At 36.6% G+C, this 23,459-nt stretch overlaps 2 protein-coding genes and 1 pseudogene across 3 annotated transcripts in view; 1 reads left to right on the forward strand and 2 right to left on the reverse strand.

The window, feature by feature from the left end:
• LOC109072569 overlaps positions 1-11,143 on the forward strand; it is a gene marked incomplete at its 5' end in the record, with an annotated part of 51,945 nt that extends 40,802 nt beyond the window's left edge. The window contains 9 exon segments of the mRNA XM_042757428.1: positions 2,305-2,498; positions 3,091-3,335; positions 5,819-5,890; positions 6,019-6,290; positions 6,451-6,572; positions 9,056-9,282; positions 9,560-9,717; positions 10,259-10,362; positions 10,456-11,143. Of these exon segments, the coding sequence (XP_042613362.1) occupies positions 2,305-2,498; positions 3,091-3,335; positions 5,819-5,890; positions 6,019-6,290; positions 6,451-6,572; positions 9,056-9,282; positions 9,560-9,717; positions 10,259-10,362; positions 10,456-10,745 (1,684 nt within the window).
• Positions 11,144-11,245: 102 nt separating this feature from the next.
• Positions 11,246-16,804, reverse strand: LOC109085029 (translation initiation factor eIF-2B subunit alpha-like). 2 transcript variants are annotated; one of them, XM_042757148.1, is made up of 9 exons: positions 16,632-16,804; positions 16,149-16,250; positions 15,868-16,073; positions 14,487-14,603; positions 14,289-14,401; positions 13,066-13,134; positions 12,484-12,559; positions 11,605-11,730; positions 11,246-11,528 (listed from the first exon to the last, which is right to left on the reverse strand). In XM_042757148.1, exons 1-9 carry the CDS (start codon positions 16,642-16,644, stop codon positions 11,373-11,375), a joined length of 978 nt encoding a protein of 325 aa, XP_042613082.1. In that variant the 5' UTR covers positions 16,645-16,804; the 3' UTR covers positions 11,246-11,372. The 2 variants fall into 2 exon arrangements, with proteins under 2 accessions (XP_042613082.1, XP_018955219.2); XM_019099674.2 differs by having other exon boundaries at positions 15,937-16,073; positions 16,632-16,802.
• A 3,626-nt stretch (positions 16,805-20,430) lies between these two features.
• LOC122145102 lies at positions 20,431-23,407 on the reverse strand (annotated as a pseudogene).
• Positions 23,408-23,459: the final 52 nt, after the last annotated feature.

Below are 23,459 nucleotides of genomic sequence, written 5' to 3' on the forward strand. Positions count from 1 at the left end.
ATGGATAAGCTACTTTTGACATTAAATCCGCACTGTTAGACACAGCCTTCTGTGCGCGGAGAAGGTGAGAGATGTTACATTCCTGGTTTAGGGAATAGTGGGGTACTTGGACAGTTCTTTAACATGAGCTGACTTTATAATGGAATCAGGACAGGCAGAGTCAAACAAGCTTGTGATGGTCGCACTGTAGTCACGAGATGATGAAACTGATGATCCGACTTAATATGTCGAACCACACCGCCACAGAACGAGGTCCAAAAATTGTTCTAGTTTCCCATATTCATTTTTCTCTGGCAACAGTTGGCAATGGCAGACATAATCATCCAGTCCATTGATGAAGCAGTTGATAAGGATATGATCTTTCCATGCCGTCAGGTAACCGTACTTTAGGAATCCCTCTACATAGTCCTCTATCCTCCTGCCATCTTGAATGATAGTGCAGAGGATAAGCTCGGGTCTCAACGTAACTCCCAGTGAGTCCATTTTGTATTAGGTCTTGTCTTCTGTCATAATAAGAGAAGAAGACACCACAGAGGTACTGTAACGTACAACCAAGTCTTTATTAGCAGGAATGTCAGAAATTCAAGTGATGTGAGCAGGTGTGTAAACACGTTCGCAGAATGACTGGAGAAACTTAGCTGGATGAGTAACAGTCCCTTTCTTTGCAAGTGCTGGCTGGTCTGAAAAGACAGAAGACCGATGGGAACTGAAGATAAGAAGACGACAGGTAAGTATTGTAAGGTTTTATTAGTCAGGGATGTATCTCCTTAGGGAAAAACGAGACCAGACATTGTAGAAGTAGAGAGTGACTGCTTATATGTCTTGATGAGGTGATCCGTGGCAATTGTGGTGATGGAACCAGAGGGGATGCTGGGAATTGTAGTTCTATGGTCACTTTACTGGTGACTGAGGATTGTGACAATTGCGTCCTATGCTACATTTCTCTGTAGCTGAGAAGTTGATCAAAATCCACAGAAGCTGCAATAGGTTCAAAATTCTGCCACCAAGATTCTGTCATATATTCCCTGCGTCTGTGCCTTTGACTCTTAGTTTGTAGTTCTGTGTTTTACTGTTGCCTTGTTCCCCTCATGTTTCCCTGCTCCTCTGTTTCCCTTGTTTGTTGTCATGGACACTCATTGAACCACACCCATCTCCTTGTTAGTTCCCTTGGTTACTGATTAGTTCCTTTATTCAGCTCTTTATATATAGCCCTTCTGCTTCACTTGTCCTTTGTCGGTCATTGTTTCCTGTAATGCTCTTGTTCCCCTGTTCTTTTCTTGTTCTTGTTTGTGTGTTGGTTTCATTTATAAAAATCCTGCGCCGAATTCCAAGTCTCTACCTGCCTTCCTTGTATGCAGATTACAGATCCTGACTGGGACCAGGATATGCAATCACATTACTCCTATATTGGAGCCTTTGCATTGGCTCCCAGTCAGATTCCATTTTGATTTTTAAAATTATGATGCTGACATACAAAGCACTACATGGCTTGGCTCCACATTTATACTTATTGTTAATTCCTTAAACCCCTAATCACAGATCGCAATTTGCTGGCTTTATCTCAAACCCCTTTGTAATTCACTTCCTCATGAACTAAAGCCTCGGGTATACTCCAGTTTGGACGCGTACACGGACAGCACGGACGCGGACTACTTGTATTTATACTACTGAAAGTGTATGCTGGTGGTCCGCTTGGCGGACGTGTTTCACACATGCGCAGTAGATAGGCTCGAACAGTAAAAACAGAAACAGTTACATAGAAACAACCATGCAGGAGGAAGAGCTGCTCTGTCTGTTGTAATTTGCTTAATCACAGAAAAAGAAGAAATGTGGAGAGCAAGAAAGTGGTGTGTATATTTCCAGCGCATACACAGTTGGTGCTTTTGTAACCTACTGAATAAAAACGGGAGACGCGTGGATGTCCGCAAAGAGCCTCCGCGTACACCCTCCGATGACGATTTTTACATCACGTGGACCCTCGCGCACATGGAAAGTATAACACAGGCTTTAGGGTAGCTCAGATCCGTGACATTTGTAAAGCTCAACTCAAGACATTTTTTTTTAGGTTGCCATTGTTGATGTTTATTTTATTATTTCATTTATTGTGCAATGTATTGCTTGTTTTGTGTCCACTGCTTTAAAGACACTTATAAAAATACAGTTTATTATTATATTAAAATCAGCTAATGAAACGCTAGACTTAAGGAAATGCTAAACAGACAATGAACATAAACTAAAAGTGTAATGAAATATTTAGCAAATATGCTGTATGTGTTGCTTGTTTTTTCCCCATTTCTTTGTCAGAGCTGCAACAAACTGTGAATTGTATGTGTTATCGAAGAAAAGCCTTGATGAAGCACTGATGTATTACCCTAGCATTTTCAAGCAGATGCAAAGTGCAGCTGATGAGATGAAATACCAGTTACACAAAGGAGATCTTCAGATAAACACTTTTAAAAAGCCTGGATCTGCAGGAGAGACTTTCCTTCGGACTGGATGTAAGTTGTTTGATGTTGAACCGATGCATTTTTTTTTTTTTTATGTAAGATCAGGCACACAATACATGACATTCAGTCTACCAGAAATTTCTTTACTGCTCGCATTAAATAACACATAGCATTAGTCTTTCATCATGCCATTTGGCTTAGATAACCTCTACCAACAGTAAAACTCTGATGTGAAATAAGAAAGAAATTGTGTATTTAGTTAACAAAGAATCTAATATTATGCATCATAATCTTGATTAACTTGAAAAGTAAATTTTTCCTGCAAAACCTGAAGGATTTGAAAAGTCATGGAAATTTCTGTAATGAATGAATTAATTACAGTTTTCTTTAGTTATGCTCTTCTCTAAGATATTTTGTAGGTTAAATATTGCTTTTATATAGAGTAAACTCTGGAAAAAATGACACACTGGTCATTAGGGAATATTACACACTGGTTACCACTCTTTCCCGTTAGGCAGTTTATCATAGAATCTGTATAGTATGTCATTTACACACCTGCAATTCTTATCCATCTGTCACCTTTCTCTTGACTGCATTTTCATCTGATAAACATGATATGTAATATGATGTCTGTCTCTTACAGCTGTAAAACTGTATAGAGAACACATGGCTGAGGAAGAGCACAGAGCTGAACTCCGTTCACGTTCTTTGGGCACTAGACTATGTACATCCATCTCATCAGTGCTCATCCAATTCTTCTTGAAGATTTTCAACAAAATGAGAAGAATTCACAACAAAACCATTGATCCTGAGAGCAATTTTCGAGTGATCTATCAATACACATCCTGTCTGCTGATCACCATTTTTTTCTGGGCAATAACATTCATGGTGTGTATGGTATCTCTTGTGCATTTTATCAGTTCTCTTAGAGGTAGTGCAATGAAATACATATATGTAAAAATGTATCATAAGTGTTCAAAAGTGTCCAAATACTTTTTGGTGCCACTATCTGATGGACAGTGATTCAAATCTTTTTTTTTTTCTGTCTAATCAAAAGGTCATTTTAAAAGAGCTGCACATCACTATTACTACGGCTAATTCTTAAAGGCGTCATATGATGCTGCTAAAAAGAACATTATTTTGTGTATTTGGTGTAATGCAGTGTGTTTATGTGGTTTAAGGTTCAGAAAACACATTATTGTTTCTCCTCTATGCCCCCCGCCTTTCTGAAATGCGTAAATTTTTACAAAGCTCATCGTTCTGAAAAAGAGAGGTGTGCTGTGATTGGCCAGCTATCCAGTGCGTTGTGATTGGCCGAATGCCTCAAGTGTGTGACGGAAATGTTACGCCCCTTAACATACTGTGATGCCGTCTTCCAGCAGCACGAGACTCAGTCCAGCTGCTCTGCTCGTGCACAGCCCATCATTGGTTCTCTTTTAGCAGTTCAGTCAATGTACTGTTAGGAGTAATTGAATAACTCGGGATATTGGTTTATTTCGCATCAGAGGGAGTGAAAGGCACGTTTATAAACCGAATAACTTAAGTAATTCGTGGATTAGTGCGTGCTGGAGACACGAACCATTTCAAACGTTTCAGACAGATTTGGTGAACTGGTTCGACCGGTTCACTAAGAAGATCCGGTTAAATAGAAAGATTCATTTGTGATCCGGACATCACTAGACAAGACAAAACCAATAAAACCCATTACAAATGAGGCATTTGTAGCATCCAGTGGGGACATAATTACTGATTATAATGACTTATACGGTATTTTTACGCGTTGCGTTGTGTATCGTGCTGCGTAAATATAAAACCATGTCTGCATTTGTGATCTGAGAAACAACAAACAACAAGCCTACTGTACTGCTCAAAATTCACGTTTGAATCATCATTGGCAAATTACTTAATTATAAAAAACAAACTTACTGGCTGTGAGTCAGAAGCGGCAGACCGTCCTTGCAAAGTCTGAATTGCCCAACTTTATAGAAACAGTCTATTGCAGGCGTATTGCAGGCTACTGGTTCAGGAAACAGTCCTCATCCTCCATAAAATGTGCAGCACACATCTGAATATTTGGGTTGGACTGTTCTGGAACAGTGTTGAAATACAACTTAACCACTGATTTCTAGTTGTGTCCTTTTTTGGAAGAACAAACAAAGTAGCTTCGCTTTCACAACGAAACACACAGCGACTCCACAACATGGCAGCGGTGGCAACAGAGAGAATAAAAGTTATGCCTTCTTTCTTTGTGTGAACATCTGGGCGGCGTTATCCAAATCTTTCCACATCATGACGTAGAGATGTGGGGGCATGTTAGAACGAGCCGTTTTAGGGTGGTGCGGTTAACTCTTAACTTTTATAGACTTTTAAACTTTTAAACTTTTAAAGAATATCTCTTTGGATTTGAGACTTTAGTCTTTGCAACTGTACAGATCTTCTTTATGCACCAAGAGCTTGTAACTCTCCAAAGAGAAAGGAAAAATTTAAATCGCATCATATGACCCCTTTAAGGCCCGTTCACAACGAGAACTATAACTATGAACATAAAGTAAAAAAAAAAAAAAAAAAACGGTCCACACCAACTATAACAATAACGACACAGAGGAACCATCTCATAGATCATTCAATTAGATCACTTTCAGACCGATTTATTTTTTATTTTTTATTTTTTTTAAGCTGATGAATGATAAATTGACAGCCAATCAAAATCATTCCTACTTTAAAGCATGCACTGCAATTATGTTAATAGAACATATATTAAAAGGTTAGTTCACCCAGATATGAAAATTCTTTCATTAATTACTCACCCTCGTGTCGTTGCAAACCTGTAAGACCTTCGTTCATCTTTGGAACACAAATTAAGATTTTTTTTTGATGGAATCTGAAGCTGTCTGACCCTGCATAGACAGCAATGCAACTGAAATGTTCCCAAGTCCAGAAACGTAGCAAGTAGATCTGTGAATTAATCCATGTGACATCAGTAGTTCATCCGCAATTATACAAAACTACGAGAATACTTGTTGTGTGCAAAAAAAAAAAAAAAAACCCTTTATTCAACAATTTGTCTCCTCCGCATCACCCTGGTGCCATTCTGGAGAATATATCAGCTGCATCATGCCGATACACTGTTTTCGTTCAGATCAAATACAACAACGTAGGAAACAGTTCCGGCGTGACGCAGCTGAGATATTCTCTAGAATGCACCAGGGTGATGCGGAGGAGACAAATTGTTGAATAAAGTCTTTTTTTTTTTTTTTTTTTTTTGAGCACAAAACGTATTGGCGTAGCGTCGTATAATTGCAATAGTACTGGCACAAACACTAAGTATATAAAAGGTTCTCATTTTATCTCTTTGCTCTTTTTCCCTGCAGCCCACTGTGTTTGATGTTGAATATTATTTATTCATCCTCACAATGGGTGTTGAGTTACTTCAGATAATTGAGGTAAGCAAAAATAATCACTGATTTACTGTACATTCAACTCAAGATTATTCCCCACAAGCATATATTATAGCAGAGATTCTATAAGCATGTAGACCTCATGAAACTTAATTCTCCCACCTTTCTTTCAGATCTTCCTGAAGTTTCGCATTTGTTATTATGATGACAGTGGGACCTTTATTTCAGAATACAGATCAACGTCCCGTAACTACATGAAGAGGAAAGTGGGATTTGTCTTTGATATGGTCTTTTCATTTCCATACGGCCTTATAATTTTTCACCAGATGAAAAGGGATCCGACAAAATTCCTGCCTATGCTTATTTATGTCCGGATTGCACACTTGCCACGCATTATTTCACTCATACTATTTATGTGGAAAGAAGAACAATCATTAACAAACAAGTTTGTCTTTCACTGATTTTTTTCCATTAGCTTGATATACATTTTAGAAAAATGCAAGCGATTAAATGTAAATGTATTTAAAATATTGCCTTAGAGTACAATTTTCATTTGTAAAACAGTCACATTCGCCCTTTTTTTCTTGTTTTTTGTGTGTGTTCAGTCTTCTGTTGATTAGGCTGATCAAGTACTTCGTACACTCCTTCCTCTTTATCCACTGTGCGGCAGTACTCTGTGTTTCATTCGTTGAGAGTCATGGAATAATGTCATGGGTTGCAGAAACAGGTAGGGAAAAAATTTAAAATAGGACAATTTGACAACATAGGAGTCAAGTCATGAGGAATCAAAGTTTAAAAACATGCTGAACTCAAAACATCCATTTATTTTTGATAAGTTTTAACATTTAAGTCTGATCTTGTACAGCACATTTAATGTGGAAAATGCTTATAAAAACAATATTACGACATGAAAAACCTTGACTAACATAAGTAAACAGTCAAAAAAGTAAATAAAAAGTAACAGTAACCCTAACCATAACAGTAAAGAACAATCAAAGAAGACTGTTGATTAAAAAGAAATGTAAATTGAAAGGAGTTTGATAGCTGACCAGTCTGAAGGATTTGTGGGATATTGGATAACTTCACAACACAAAAGCCTCTTACTATATTATCGACACAATGAAGACACAAGTGTAATGAGATACATATTATTAACCAACAAATAAACAAGACGTCCTACCATTTGCCCCGCATGTTTATCATTGAGCCTTGGGTGCCCATGACCCTGACGCTGGTTCACCAGTTGTCCTTCTTTGCACTACTTTTGGCAGGTACTACCACTGCATAGTGGGAACACCCCACAAGATTTGCCATTTTGAAGATGCTCTGACCCAGTCGTCTAGATATCACCATTTGGCCCTTTTGGCAAATTTCCCTGCGTTCAACACATGAAATACAAGAACTGACTGTTCACTTGCTGCCTTATATATCACACCTCTTAACAAGCACCATTGAAATGATATATATTCAGTGTTATTCGCTTTATCTGTCAGTGGTTTTAATATTGTGGCTGATCAGTGTATGTATTATTACACGCATCACACATTCGTTACTGACATTAGGTTACACTATTACATGTTTGAGTTAAGTTTTCATAGTATTGATATCTACATAACTTGTCCACAAGCAGAGCTGGGTAGATTACTTATGAATTGTAATCAGTTACTGATTACAGATTACATGACAAAATTTGTAGTCAGTAATATAATCTCTTAGATTACACATTTTTGGTGACGTAATCTGATTACTTTTGGATTACATTTATATTACATTTGTGCTAACCCTTATTTGATATCATATATATTGAATTAGTCTAATCTTGTACTATTTTGACATATACAAAAAAAAAAATATATATATATATATATATATATATATATATATATATATATATTCCACAAAATATATTTAATTCACCAACAAGGGCCACAATAGCTTATTTTTCAAATGCAATGTATGGACAGTTAATATTTAAAAAAATACTAACACCAATGTACCTTGCTGTTAGTGTTTGCTAGTAACACTGAATAAAACAAAATCACATCTAATGATTTTAAAGGATATTTACTTATAATTAAGTACATTTAGAAAACAGCTACATTACAAAAAACAATATTGAAAAACATGAAATTCACGGCAATATCCCTGCCATGTCAAATATTTAATCTAATAAAACACTAGAAGTGTATATGAATGTATCAATGAAAAACTGTGAAAAAATATCTACATTGCAAACATGAATTTTGAAAAAGACTAAATTCACACAGCAATGGAATTTCTATCCATCTCAAAACATTTTAAGTGCATAGTAACAATGAGGAAAAGACAAACAATATTACAAAAATGAATATTAAAGAACATGAAACTTACAACAATAACATTGCTTATATATTAAACACTGTATCTAAGTTAAATATTTCATCTCAAAACACTTGATGTGCATGAGGTAGTAACAATAAAGAAAAATCAACATTACAAAAAATATATTAAAGAACATATTAAATGCTGTGTTCCCCTCCATTCTCCATTATCTTGTTACTAATTTTTTTCTGAGCAGGATTCTGACATCCCTCCCCCTTTCCGCCGGAAAAACTTGAAGAATCACGAACGTATATATGTGGCAGGTTTAATAGGAAAAAAATATAAACGTTAAAAAAAAGGAAATTTAGGAGAATCAGTGAATTGTGAGCAACTTATTACCATCTGCAACTTATTATCATGTAATCCATAAAAAAGTAACTGTAGTCTGATTACGAGTATTTTAAAAAGTAGTTTACTCTAATTACAAGTACTTGAGTTTTGGAATCTGATTACGTAATCCAGATTACATGTAATCCGTTACTACCCAGCTCTGTCCACAAGTATATTGTCTGTTCATGTGATATTTAATTCTCTGGCCTTCCATACTTACCGACCGTGTCTCTTAGTCATTATACCATAAGATGCTTCCGGACACTTCTGATATCTTTATAATGTGTCTGCAAACAGCAGTACTTGGATGCCTTGGAAGTGATAATGGTTTGTTCTTTAGTAAGAGTGCCTTTTAGTTTAGGGTATATTCACAATTTAACACGTTCGCTCATATATTATTGCTTAAACAACAAGAAAAGCTTCAAACTGTCTCAAGGTTCTGCAGTGAATTATGTTTTGTTGTTATTCTAACCTACGTTTTACTGTCCGTCTGCACTAGTTTTTGTTTTTCCTTTGCAGAGTTCTATGACTTCACCGAAATGTATAGATACGCTACCTACTGGATATTACAGATTTACACAACAACAGGCTATGGTGACATAACGGCATCAAACTTTGGAGAAATGATTGCATGTGTTATGATAATGATTCTGTCTAAAAGTCAAGTGATTTATAAAATGGGACTTCTCGTCGCTGCACAAACAAACAAGATGACACTGCAGGAAGCTTTTGAGGAAAAACTGCAGGTAACTGTAAACACTGCATCTTTGAGAGCGACAGTGCTACTGTATTTAATAAGTGTATGATATTGCCCTCGAGGTCCACTTTCCTTCAGTTTTTCTCCCAACTTTGATCAAACTCTCCTGCCAGTAACTTTCTAGTAGTCCTGAAGACCTCGATGAGTTGTTCAGGTGTGTTTCATTGGCGTTGGAGCTGAACTCTGCAGGAGAGTGGACCTGTTGTTGTAGAGTATTAGATTTATTGTAATGATTTATTTCTGCATAAAATGGTTATCTGTTCCAGACTATTCAGGAACACATGATGCATGAGAAAGTCCCATCTACATTACAAAATCGTGTGACGCAGTTCTACAGTTATCAGTGGAACCGCACTAAAGGGACATGCGCAGAGGTTTTGTTCAAAGGCGTCCCCCGCTGTTTGAAAATGGACATTGTGTCAAGGTAAAAAAAGAAAAAAAGGTTTTTGGGCAGCATGTTGTTATAGACCAGGGATGAAGCAAACTATTGTCTGTGGTAATTAATAGCATTAAGATGAAAGTAGCAGGGGTGCATGATACATCTATGGTATCGTATCCACCATTTTTTCCCGTTTTAAATAACAATGTACTTTTCTATTCAAAGTTTTATTAAAATGTTTTTGAATTTGGTTATTGGGTGTAGCAAATCTCCATATTGGCCGACACAACATGAAAAAGCAAACCAAGAAAGTACAGAAACAATCAGAGATATAAGACAGTCAGGAAGACTTTGGATTGGATTTTGAAGGTGGGGAGAAAAAAGAGCTTTGACACTGAAGCATATTGGTGCATCCCTATAAAATAACCTCGAATATTTTTTTAAAGTCAGGTTGTGAGGTTATAAGGTGAAACAGACTCCTACAGTATCTGGTAGTAGACAGGTGTTCCTAGTGAGCAGTCCAAAGGCCACGCTGTGTACCAGTACTCGTGAGGTGTTTATGTTGCACATCTTGATGCTATTTCAGAATCTGCATGCAGCATTTAAAGAAGCATCATTTATTCTCCCACCTAAGAGAAGCTGTCATGAGGGAACTCTCCACCAGAATTCTCTTCCGCTGTTTCCCTGTTGGTGAGCATTTGTTATCTGTGACCGGCTCCAAACTCACAGCCCAGCTTTACTGAACAACTGTGATCACATTTTAATGTAACGTTTTTTTTTTAGGAGAATTTATCTACAGAAAGGGAGACATTGCCACTGGAATGTACTTGATATTAATTGGCAAGGTTAATCTGTGCCTGGACAAAAGAGGTAGAAACGTCTTTCAGCGTCTCTCTGCTGGAGCAGCTTTCGGTGATCACTTTTTACTGGAACGTAAACACTCTGACACTGCCATAGCCACAAACTACGTGGACATCGCCATGCTCTCCAAAGACGCTCTGGAAGATGTGGCTCTCTTGTGCCCGTCTGTTGGCAAACTGCTCAAGAGAGCTTCTGAAATGCCACAGCTGTAGTAGTACACCTGACACACTTCCTTATTGTGACCGATAGTAGTTGAGCGGTGGTACGTTTGTTAGAGTTGTTAAGTGTGACTTCAAGTCCACTCTGCTGCTGGAAGATATTTTGTTCTAATGGAGTGTGACTATTAGGAGTTTAGTGCTGATATTGTAGTTTTTGTAGTGTGATGTTAAATAGTTATGTTGTAAAGCTTATTATTAAATGTGACTGCAGGTTGATAGTGCTTATAAAAGCTGTATTTTGTTTGTCATTTCTAACTGAATGTAGAATCTGCTAAATTAAGTTTAAGGATATTGTTATATTTTGTAATGGCTGAGAAATGTAAGTGCATAAGTGCTGAATACCTCTAAAACTGAACCTAACCTGCTTAGAATCGTCTCTGCCTATTATTAATCTTCTGAACAGTCAGTATTCATCATTGACATGTAAATATGAGCAATTCTTTAAATGCTTTTTTTGTGTGTAAAGGCAGACACATGAAAATGATTGTCCATTCTGATATTTAAACAGATCATTTAATCTTAGCATCGGGATTGTGGCTTACTCTTTAAATGCAGGATCTCTCAGGTGCATCTGTGGTCAGACACTTAGGCAATGACACAGATGCTTTATGAAGAGCATCATCATAAGTAGAGTTTGATGAGCTCGTCGCTGACAGCAGAGGGCGTCAGCACACCGAGGTCCGTGAAGAGTAATGTGATGAGGGACGGAGGGGTGTAGTCGATCATGGGGTGCTCTTGGTTCAGATCCTTCACCGTCTTCAGGATATCCGCTGTATACTGAAACACAAGAAACAAGAGTGATGATATGCATCTATTATGTATAATATGTGTAAAAGTGTTTCGACTAGCTTACCTTGAATCTGTCGGGTACGTCTTGCTGGTTCAGAGGGTAGAGCCGCACAAACTTGAAACTTTCTGCCACCACATAAAACGGTTTGTTGTGCGCCTTGGAGCACACGGCCATCTGATAGGTGCCAATCTAGGAAACAAATGGAATAATTTTACCGGTTTATAAAATAAATGCTATAAGAACAGCTAAATGCATTTTGTTTTAAGGCAAGACACTGCAGGCAAAACCATAGTTTTTTTCAGGCACTGGTCAATTTTGAGATTTTGGTCTTCTTTTCAGACTAGTGGAAACAAAACATCCAAAATACACATTTGAGTCTTTATTGCACTTTATCTATTTGTGTCTGTAGATTTCAAGTACAGTTCACATCTCTAAATGCCTTTTTCTGAGGAGTATTTCTTTCTTCTTTTTTTTTTACTTAAAACTTAAACGCACCAAACTTCAGTTTTATTCCTATCTATAATCTAAAAGTTTTTTTTGTTGTTGTTTTTACAGAGGTTTGTTCATATATCTTTAACTTAATTTAAATACATTTTAAATGCGGTTAGCAGTATTTTCTGATTTATGGAGTATCCAGCATCCCCTCTGTAAAAATACTTATGTCAACAAAATGAAACATGAATGACTTCTGAAAACTGACTAAGATTACTTAAAACTTGCTCAGATTTGGGTTCTTGAAATGTATGCAAATGAGTCCATGTTACCATAATTAAATCATGTAATTGCTTCATTTGCATATTCAAACATAACATTTCAGAAGACTTTTAATTCAAAACAACTGTCTTCATGTACTGTGATTCTTCAGCTGTTGAAAATATGGTGGCTGTTAAAACTAGATACAACTGCAAACATCAAGAATGCAAAAGTGTGTATGATTCAGACCTTGTTTATTACACCTCCGCTTTCCACAACGCCCTCAGCACCCACGATTACCAGGTCAACCTTCTCCATGATGTACCTGAACATCACACAACATAAGCAGCAGGTGTTTATCCACAGCAAAAACTTCAATCACTTTAAACTTATGGCACCAATACAATATCCATCGTTTGGTGTTGAACCTCACCTTCTTTAAAGCCGTCCATCAAGAGAACAGAAATCTTTGGTAACACTTCATTTTAAGGATAAATTCACACTATTTACTAATATTAGCATGCACATTACTAGCATGTACGAGTACATATTAATGCATTGTTCTGCATGAGCACTTAATCCACCCCATACCTAAACTTAACAACTACCTTACTAACTATTAATAAGCAGCTAATTAGGAGTTTATTAAGAGAAAACTCTTAGTTAATAGTGAACGTGTTCCCTAATCTAAAGTGTTACCAAATGTTTATATTGCTGATATTTCTGATTAATAGTTTATGGACCAACTACTGAATCTGAAAACTGATTTGAGTAGTACAAGAATTAAAGCAATTAAGAGGATCATTACTGTAACAAAACCACAGCACTTACCCGACTGCAGCGTCGAGCACCACCATGACGGGGATATTGAGTTTGCGTAATTTTTGAGCCATACGTTTACTAAGAGGCGAAAGGGGAAAGAAAACATTCATTAAAGACTGTAACATAAACAAAATAAGTACTATAAGTGCACTACAAATGCACACATACTTTCATAGCAATTAGATATGATTCTATTCATAGCGATTCAATTAAAAATGTATTCTTGATTTCAAATCAAATTTCAGTTTGATTATTGCATAGATTTAAAGGGATACTCCACCCCAAAATAACCCTCATGTCGTTCCAAACCCGTAAAAGCTTTGTTAATCTTCAGAACACAATTTAAGATATTTTGGATGAAAACCGGGAGGCTTGTGACTGTCCCATAGACTGCCAAATAAATAACAGTGTCAAGGTCCAGGAAAGGTATGAAAGTCAAGATGAGAATACTCCATCTGCCATCAGACGTGCAATCTGGGTTATATTAAGCAACAGTACACTTTTTGCAAAAATAACGACTTTATTCAACAATTCCTTTGTCAACAGTCTCCTCTGTGTCTCTATATCACTGTATGCTCTTCTGTATCATCCACGCCACAAGGAGACTGTTGACAAAGGAATTGTTGAATAAAGTCATTCTTTTTGTTTTCTTCACTTACAAAACGTGTTCCCGTTGCTTCATATAACCCAGATTGCATGTCTGATGGCAGATGGAGTATTCTGACGAAGACTTTCATACTTTCCTGGACCTTGACACTGTTATTTATTTGGCAGTCTATGGGACAGTCACAGGCCTCCCGGTTTTCATCCAAAATATCTTAAATTGTGTTCCAAAGACGAACGGAGCTTTTACGGGTTTGGAACGACATGAGGGTTATTTTGGGGTGGAGTATCCCTTTAATTCTATTTTACAGTTTTGTATTTAATAGGTCTTGATGAAAAAAATCTCAACAGTTCATTACGCTGCTGTCCCTTTAAGAACGAATGCATGGATCTAATTTACTGTCTAAGAAATTCCACACAATGAGCATTTTGTCACAATTGAGTGTATTGTGCTTCGGCTGTGTGTCCCTCAGCACTGCATTGAGGCCTATTTTTTTCTAAATGTATGCAAAACAAACAAAAAAAAAATGTAATCCAAACACTCTGAAGCCAATGTACTTAGTTCCAGCATTACTGCATGTTGTCTTTGTAGGGCAGAAGAGTAGACAGCAAGAGCGCTGAAGACTCACCCTGCTGAATCCGGCTGTGATTCGGTGACATATACTGTGAAACGTTTGTTATCAGCTGCTGCGTTTTCCAGAACCTTTAAAACCACTCGGGACGATGAGTGTGTGAGGATTTTCTGCAGACAGAAGGCAGACATGAGTAGAGCGTTTCCAAAATAATGACAGAAGGACATGCCCTGCTTCCTCTAGTACTGCACTTACAGCTCCATCTTTGATGAAGGTGTGGCACAGTTTACCCACTTTGCCCCTGGACAGAGATATCTTCTTCAAGAAGAGCTCACCTCGCTCTATCATCACGTTCTTACACTGCGAGAGATCCTGTGAAAGAGAGAGACAGCGACATCACCAGAACAGAAGACAAAAACAACATGAAAAAATAATAACAGTGATTTAAGAGCATAAATAAAACATTGGGTATTTATTGAAAAAATGTCATTATTGTCCTCCATGTTTCCGATTCTCTTGAGCTGCGATGCAATTGAATGTGACACAAGGATTATTACAGTGAACTAAAACCATTTTCTACAGTTGAAATAAACATGAACTGAAAAAAATATATATATACAGTACAGACCAAAAGTTTGGAAACATTACTATTTTTAATGTTTTTGAAAGAAGTCTCTTCTGCTCATCAAGCCTGCATTTATTTGATCAAAAATACAGAAAAAAAACAGTAATATTGTGAAATATTATTACAACTTAAAATAATAGTTTTCTATTTGAATATACTTTTAAAAAAAATAATTTATTCCTGTGATGCAAAGCTGAATTTTCAGCATCATTACTTCAGCCTTCAGTGTCACATGTAACATCCAGTCTATCACATGATCATTTAGAAATCATTCTAATATTCTGATTTATTATGAGTGTTGGAAACAGTTCTGCTGTCTGAATATATTTGATGAATAAAAAGGTTTAAAAAGAACTGCATTTATTCAAAAAAAAATAAAAAATTCTAATAATATATATTCTAATAATATATTTTCTTTACTATCACTTTTTATCAATTTAACACATCCTTGCTGAATAAAAGTATTGATTTTATTTAAAAATAAAGAAAAAAAAAAAATTACTAACCCCAAATTACTGACCAGTAGTGTATATTGTTATTACAAAATATTTATATTTTAAAAACATAGCTTCTTTTTTTTTTTTTTTTTTTTTTTTTACTTTTTATTCATCAAAGTATCCTAAAAAAGTATCACATGTTCTGAAAAAAATATTAAGCAGCAGAACTGTTTCCAACTTCGATAATGAATCATCATATTGGAATGATTTCTAAAGGATCATGTGATAATGATCCTAAAAATTAAGCTTTGCATCACAGAAATAAATGATAATTTAAAGTATAATAAATATAAAAACAATTATTTTAAACTGTAATAATATATCACAATATTAAATTTTTTTCTGTATTTTTGATCAAATAAATGGAGGCTTGATGAGCAGAAGAAACTTCTTTCAAAAACATTAAAAATAGTAATGTTTCCAAACTTTTGACCTGTACTGTAAATATATAATATATAAAAATAAACCAATATCCCGAGTTATTCAGTTACTTCTAACAGTACATTGACTGAACTGCTAAAAGAGAAGCGATGCTGGGCTGTGCACGAGCGGAGCAGCTGGACTGAGTGCAGTGTTGACGGACCGGATGTTCCAGCGAGGTGAGACTGATGAAGCGCAGGAAGAGCTCTCCTCCGGACGACACCGCCACCGATGAGTCCGTCTCTTCTAGTCTGCGGATGGCCTGGGTCATGTTCTCTCGCAGGCCGAGGATGGTCTCGCCTACAGAAGGACAAGCGTGGGGTCACACGGGCACCTCACAGCCCTGAACAGCGCTCTGAACACGGACAGACTCACTCTGATCCCTCCTGAGGAACTCCAGCAGAGATCGGATAGCAGCCACCGCTGAAGCCACATCCGGGTCTCCTCTGATCTGCGCTCGGAAGTATTCCACCAGCTCTGAGAGGAAACAGAAACAGATTCACTTTAGTGCTTGACCAAATGAAGGTAAACAACATTAAACTCCATCGTGAAGACTAAACATATTACCAAACACAAATAAATACCTTTTTTTCCCTCTGTAACACTTTACAGTGTTATCTTTAGTTTATTACAGTAGTCTACACACACTAAGTTCTTCTATAGCAGTTATAAACAGCACCTTATCTTTAACATTTACCCATTCTTAAACTCAAAAGTTTTATCTTTTATCATCTGTTAAGGCACTGTGAAGTGTGTGAAATAAGACGAACAGTTACATCACTATTCACTGATAAATGCTGTCCACTGATGAGCCCAATAACAAACTGTGTGTCCCGCCACTGCTCTCTCCAAACTCACCCGCTTCTTCCATCCTCAAGCGATCACCAGAATAAGGGCTGTTTTACTACTTCCTTTCTAATTGGCGACTTTGTTTGTTTTATTAATTTCTTTCAAATTATTAGCAGTACACAGTAAGCAAGTGGACATGCGCTATCTTCTTCTTCTTCTTCGTTTTCAGTATTGACGGGCAGTCCGCTGTTGTGTTTACCGCCACCTGCAGGACTAGAGCAAAATCGCATGGAGAAGTCATTTATTTATTTATTTTACTCTAAGCTACTAATTTGAAAATGTACTTTAAAAATAAATAAATAGACAATAGTTACATATATTTAGTGTTATATGAAATAAAACATGAAAATATTAAATAAATAAATAACCCGCTCCAGGACAGGCACTCGTTAGTTGGTTCGCAAACCTTTTAGTGAAACCACAGAAATAGAGCTCAGCACAACATAGCAACGATATACTTTAGCTCAAGGGATGAAATATCTACAAATATGAACTTGATGATTTCTTTGTAGAAAAGATCAGGAATCTCATGGAGAGAAGTAAATCATTTAAAGATTTGATTTTTATTACACAGGTTAAAGGAGTAGTTCACCTAAAAAAAGAAAATCTGTTGAAAATGTACTCACCCTCAGGCCATCCAAGATGTAGATGAGTTTGTTCTTCATCAGGTTTGTAGAAATATAGCATTGCATCAGTGTCTCAACAATGGATGCTCTGCAGTGAATGGGTGCCGTCAGAATGAGAGTCCAAACAGCTGATAAAAACATCACAATAATCCACAAGTAATCCACAGCACTCCAGTCCATCAGTTAATGTCTTGAGAAGACTAAAGCTGTGTGTTTCTAAGAAACAAATCCATCATAAAACGTTTAAACTTCAAGTTGTTGCTTCTGGCTAAAATACGAATCCGTAATCAGTAATAACACTTCCTCCAGTTACAAAGTCAGTCTCCAAATTTTCATTTTTGGGTGTTTCACCTCGCACATGTTTCACAATATATATCTTGTGCATAGAGCGATACTTCTGTGATTTCCTGGCTGTGTTAGTGATCTGGTTTTAAATAGATCTCAGTTTTTTTTACTGTTTAGATCTATGCTTTTGCTTACAGCTGAACTGGAAGTGAAATCGAGGACTTTGGTAAGAACTTAACAGTGAAACATGCAGCGTTTGGTTGTGTAACTGCAGGACTAGTTATCATTGTTTTTCAGGTAATAAAAGCAGCAGAGGATTCTACATTACAGTACATGAACTTCATTACAGAAAATGTGGTCTTTGAAGCACAGAAGGAGGTGGGAATAAGCGCTGAACTAGCATATCAGATTATTTTAGAGTTCTCTGATGTTTGATAATGCCTCCATTCTTAAAGAATATCCTGATTGTGTTGGACACTGGCTCAGGACTGCTGCAGCAGGTATATTGTGTGTGATCACAGTGTATAAGGCTACTTATCTGGTTTTACTGATTGAATTTTGCAGTATGTACTATTCCACAAATTATACATCAAGTGATAACTATATATAACTGCAAATAGTGGTGCAAATGACTGTTCAGACAACAGGACAGAATGCACTAATTATGAATCTAGACTTAATGGTCTGAATTTCCATCTTTCTACAAGTAATAAACACTGACAATTACAAGGACATGAAGTAGAAGCAATTTTGTTTAAGTCTTTTGAAATGCAAATTTGGCAATATCTAATTACATTTTGCATACATTTCCAGAACAGACAGCTGAACACTGCATAGAGCAAGGTACTAGAATTTTACGTTTTTTTTTTTTTATCACTCCATAAATTAAGAAAAACACTATAAACAGCCAGAATATAAATATATATTCACCATATTTTTAGAAATAAAATGGTGTAAAAGATCCCCTCTGTAAAACCCTTCTGAATATAGAAGAATAAAACTGTAAAGTTTTCATTACCCAACAGTGCAAAAAATAATCTTCACTGGAGCGATGAACACAATGCCTTCCTTTCCTGTTAAAGTAACCAGTTATTGGTCACGGTGGTATTTCTGTGCCCTACTGCCAACCACAGACCAACTTCATCTCCGCCGAGAAGGTAAAGAAAACTGCATTAAAGATGACAGTCTTCTGCAGCAAAGAAGATTTAGATCTGTGCTTTGCTTCAACACTCCATCAAGAAAAGAAGAAAGCTTCAGTCCTGTGATGCCATTATAATGCACTGAACAAATTATAACCTACATCAGGGGAAAAAACCCCCAACATATACTCAATATGTTGCTTATGTGATGTGGGTCAACACACTGAACAAAATTTTAAATGCAACACTTTTGTTTTTGCCTCCATTTTTCATGAGCTGAACTCAAAGATCTAAGACTTTTTCTATGTACACAAAAGGCCTATTTCTCTTAAATACTGTTCACAAATCTGTCTAAATCTGTGTTAGTGAGCACTTCTCCTTTGCCGAGATAGTCCATCCACCTTACAGGTGTGGCATATCAAGATGCTGATTAGACAGCATGATTATTGCACAGGTGTACCTTAGGCTGGCCACAATAAAAGACCACTCTAAAATGTGCAGTTTTACTGTATTGTCCTCATTTGTAAGCAGCTGCTAAATGAATGACAAAATGTAAATATCATATAGACTTTAGTGCACTTATTTCACGTAATTTTGTTGGAGTCTGACATACATGGCCAGAGTAATCTTGATTTGTGACTCTTCGGTCACTTCCCAGACCGGACCTGAGCAAATGTTGACTTCCCGACCGCTTCAGAGGTTCACAAAACACACACTTATCAACTTTAACACTAAACTAACACCGACAGCCAGGCTGTTAATGTGCCAAATTAGATGAACATGACTGCATTATATGCCTCATATTACCAGTATAAACATGAATAATGTGTAAAAGAGAGAGAGAAAAAAACTAATAATAAAAACATACTAATGTGTCCTTCAAACGAGACTCTCTTTATTTAATTGGTTTTACTCATGTGACTGCTCGCGCGGTGAAGAATAGAGCTATGTCCCTATGTATCCTAAAAAAATAATATTTACATCATTTTATCTTTATCCATAGAATCTTTTATTATTATTATTTTCACCAAGCATCTCAGCAAAAAAAACGTGCTTCCGGGTGAGGAATGTTTTTTTAATTTCAAAATAAAAGTCACCTTTTCCCTTTGAAAATTACCAACTTCAGAACATAGATGTAACATTCATCGGCTATAACCTAAATACTAACAAGACTAAATGCTTACGAAAATGATTGTGTACATGCTAGAAAGTCATTATTTTCACTAGAAATAAAAAAGGAACAAATAAAATGAACCAGATGCTTCGATTACGCATGAAATACTGCTTAAAAGTCTGAATATGAATCTCTTGGGATTTTCCTGCAACTGATAAACGTCTTGTAACAATTTTCACTGTTGACTATGCAATCGCACAGAAATGAAAAAATCTAAAATATAATTTGCCTTCAAACTTGTACAAAACAACAATAAAAGAAGAAGTAATATTGATCCCTTCCCCCAAATACATCTTACTCTGTTTTTCAAACATTTTAAAAGCACTGACTAAAAATGCTGGTTTTATTTTAACTCCCATAAAAACTCAACTCTGATATGTGCTTTATATCCCGATCCGTCACAAAGGCATGTAATAAAGGCTTCAGTGTAATACTGACAACAGAACAAACACGAAGAGAAAATGCACACACAAATCAAGAGTTTTCAGGCTTCTACCAGCTGAGATGTTGTCTTTGCAGTGTGCAAAAAAAAAACAGCAAATTCAGACTCCAAAAAGTGGACAGGACGAAAGAAAGGCTTTCTGTCGAATGCATTAAGGCTGACCAATATGGTATTCATATCAGTATCTATTTATCCTTGCTGCCTAGTTTTCTCGATGAGGTCCTGCAGGGGCGCCAGCTCTCTGCGATCGATGAGATTGAAACTCCTTAAAACAAAAAACAAAAAATCCAAAATTGCAATCAGTTCAAGAAGAGCACTGCCCAAACAATTTAGAAACCGTCACTCATGACCTATGCATGTGTGTTATTAATGCACTGACCTGCACAAAGAAGATAAAATGCTTGAAGGAGGTGTTCAGGTGAGCTTCCTCCTGAAGCCGTATGACCGAGTCAAAGTGCTGGTGGTAAATATGAGCATAAACCCTAAAGAGACGCTTCAGGATAGTCTTCGCCACTGACATGAAGTTCTTTGGGAAAGGAACGCCTGGAAGGAGTAACAAGTTAACAGGAAAAAGTTCTTTCTATGACAGAGCCTGTTGTGAAAAGGTTACACCGAATCAAACAAACCGATCTTAGACGGGGAAAGAGCGTTTTTCATCGTCCAGCTGATCCTGGACCCAGGTCATCAAGTAGTCTATGTACTTGGGAGCAGAACACTTGACGGGTTTTTTGATGTTGGTGCCGTCTGCCCAGTGATATTCATACCTATTCATTTATGAGAAAGCAGTTTATTATCCACTTTTTATAATAACGGTTTATAAACATTCCTGTTTTAATGAACAAGGCATAAGCATAATCCTGTATGCAACAACTTTTCCAGCCTAACGGTTTATAAACATTCCTTTGAAAATGCTTTTTTTCAAAAAAAAAAAGAGAAGGATATTTATGTACCCTTTTTAGATTTTTTCTGTTTTAGATTTAAACTTTCTTTTTCCTTCAATTACAAGGTTTTTTTTTGCTTTTTTTTTTTATGCTTTTTTTTGAGCTGATTGATTGTCCAATTCATTCATCTAAGTTTAAAAGCAGTATTTGTGGATCATTTTGGCAATGTTCAATCGAAAAAACTAAGGTGCATAAGCTCCGATCAATGCAGCAGATGATCAGTCAGTTCCAAAAAGAGAAATGAAACGTGCTTATTGAAAAAAAAATCAAGTTGACACAGAATCCAATATTCGATGATAATGCATGAGAAATTTTTTCAAAAGCAGGTAATTTTTAACCAGAAACACCAAAATAGGTAAAGGACTTTTAGCACAGCACAAAGGTTAAGTGAAAATACTAAAGCAGTGAAAAACGCTGTTTTATTTCACCTGGGCCCTGCAGACATAACAGAGCAGTTGGTTTCTGTGCAGAATTCAGTGATTGTGCCGTAGAGCATGTTGATCTGGTTGAAAAAGTCCACAGCTGAAATAAATGCATATGAATTAATTGACATTCGTAAAGACTCCCACACCCCAACTCACCGTCGTCTGCCTGAACTGAAGATCGGCCGTGTGTATATCAGTGATAAAATGTGTAACAACTAATTTTTTCCTAATTTTAATGTACCATCAAAAGCTCAAGTTTCTGATACCGAAACGCTGATATTAAATAAACACTGTAATTATTTTAAATGCCCAGTTTTACCTTAAATAAAGAGCATACGGTTTCTAATTATTAACAGTGTTTATCTAGCTCCTGAAATTTTACTGAGAAGGTTTCGTTCTGAAGTAGATCCTTGTGTACCGTGTTTAAAAGAGCCTGAAACCATCATGTCTTTTTGTTTGGTCACACTGCACTTCTCACAGGTTCTTCACATCTGGTTATTAAGCCAATGCTTCACTTGATTTATTTCATGTTTTTGTGTATGCTTATGGTCTCTCAAGAACGTCAAAGGTGGTTAATAATCATCATTCTGGGTAAATATCATATACAGAAATTTAAACGGAATAAAACCTTAATGTGTTTTTTAAAAAAATGAATGCAAAAATCATTAATCATCCAAGCCAATCTTAATCGAAGCATTTGAGCAAACACGTGCACACTCAGATATATGACTGCCTAGAGATGCATTTACATGTACAAATGCGTATTATGTTTCCATATACAGCTGAACACTCACTATTGACAGCAATCCACTCGTTTGAGGTCCTCTCCCTCTGGAAGCATCACAGCAGCTCGAAGGTTTCCACTTCCTAACGTGGCCTCTGCATGCTTCAGCAGCTCATACTGATGAGAGCCTTCTGGGATATTCTTCTTGGGCTTGAATGTCTTTGATGAACGGCTTCCACTGCAATCAAAAGTCACACCAATCAAGTCAAACTGACCAGTCTATAAACACATCAACAGAGGGTAACAACTAATATATATATATATATATATATATATATATAATATATAGATATATATATATATATATATATATATATATATATATATATATATAAGATGTCAAATGCACAACAGGCCGAGTTGAAGTTTTCATGCTCAATACAGGAACAGACAGTCAGCCGGAAATGTCGAGAGTTCAGTGTTATTAGCGCTATAAGTCGATGTTATTCGCTTTATTTCTAGCTGGATGTGCTTCCAAATGACCAATTCTTTTGGGAATAAACAGCTGCTTGCTTTGATATCTGCAACACGCGATAATGGCGAGAAACAAAAGGTTAATAAACGGTTGCATCGACTAAAATACTTACAATAAGAAACTCATATCCGGTTCTTTTCTTCTTCGGAAACAACTTTTAGAAGGCAATACGAAGGACTACTGCTATAAAGTTAATTCCCGAAGGCAGTTACACAACATTTATAAGCACTCTTCCAAGTTGGAGGTTTTACAGTCGAAAGCTATAAGTAGGCGTAGAAGTCGAGACTCAGGAAATGTCTACGATTGGTTCCCAGCGGGTGCCGCGGTGCCAGCATAGAAATAAACCGCGTGCTCGCGCGCAGACCTCCTCATTTATACGGACCGAATACTGTTATAGCTGTTCGGTACTTTCTAAACAATTATAAGTGAAACTGTGAGTCAAAAAGCCCCCTGTCAGATAAAAGCGTGTAGTTACACGGAGCATGCGCGTTGCGGTCGAGGGGCGGTAGTTTCCGCTCGCGGATAACACGGTGACGCACGGGGTTA

The sequence above is a fragment of the Cyprinus carpio genome, chromosome A5, assembly GCF_018340385.1.
Source record: "Cyprinus carpio isolate SPL01 chromosome A5, ASM1834038v1, whole genome shotgun sequence".
In the NCBI taxonomy this organism is placed as follows: Eukaryota; Metazoa; Chordata; class Actinopteri; order Cypriniformes; family Cyprinidae; genus Cyprinus; species Cyprinus carpio.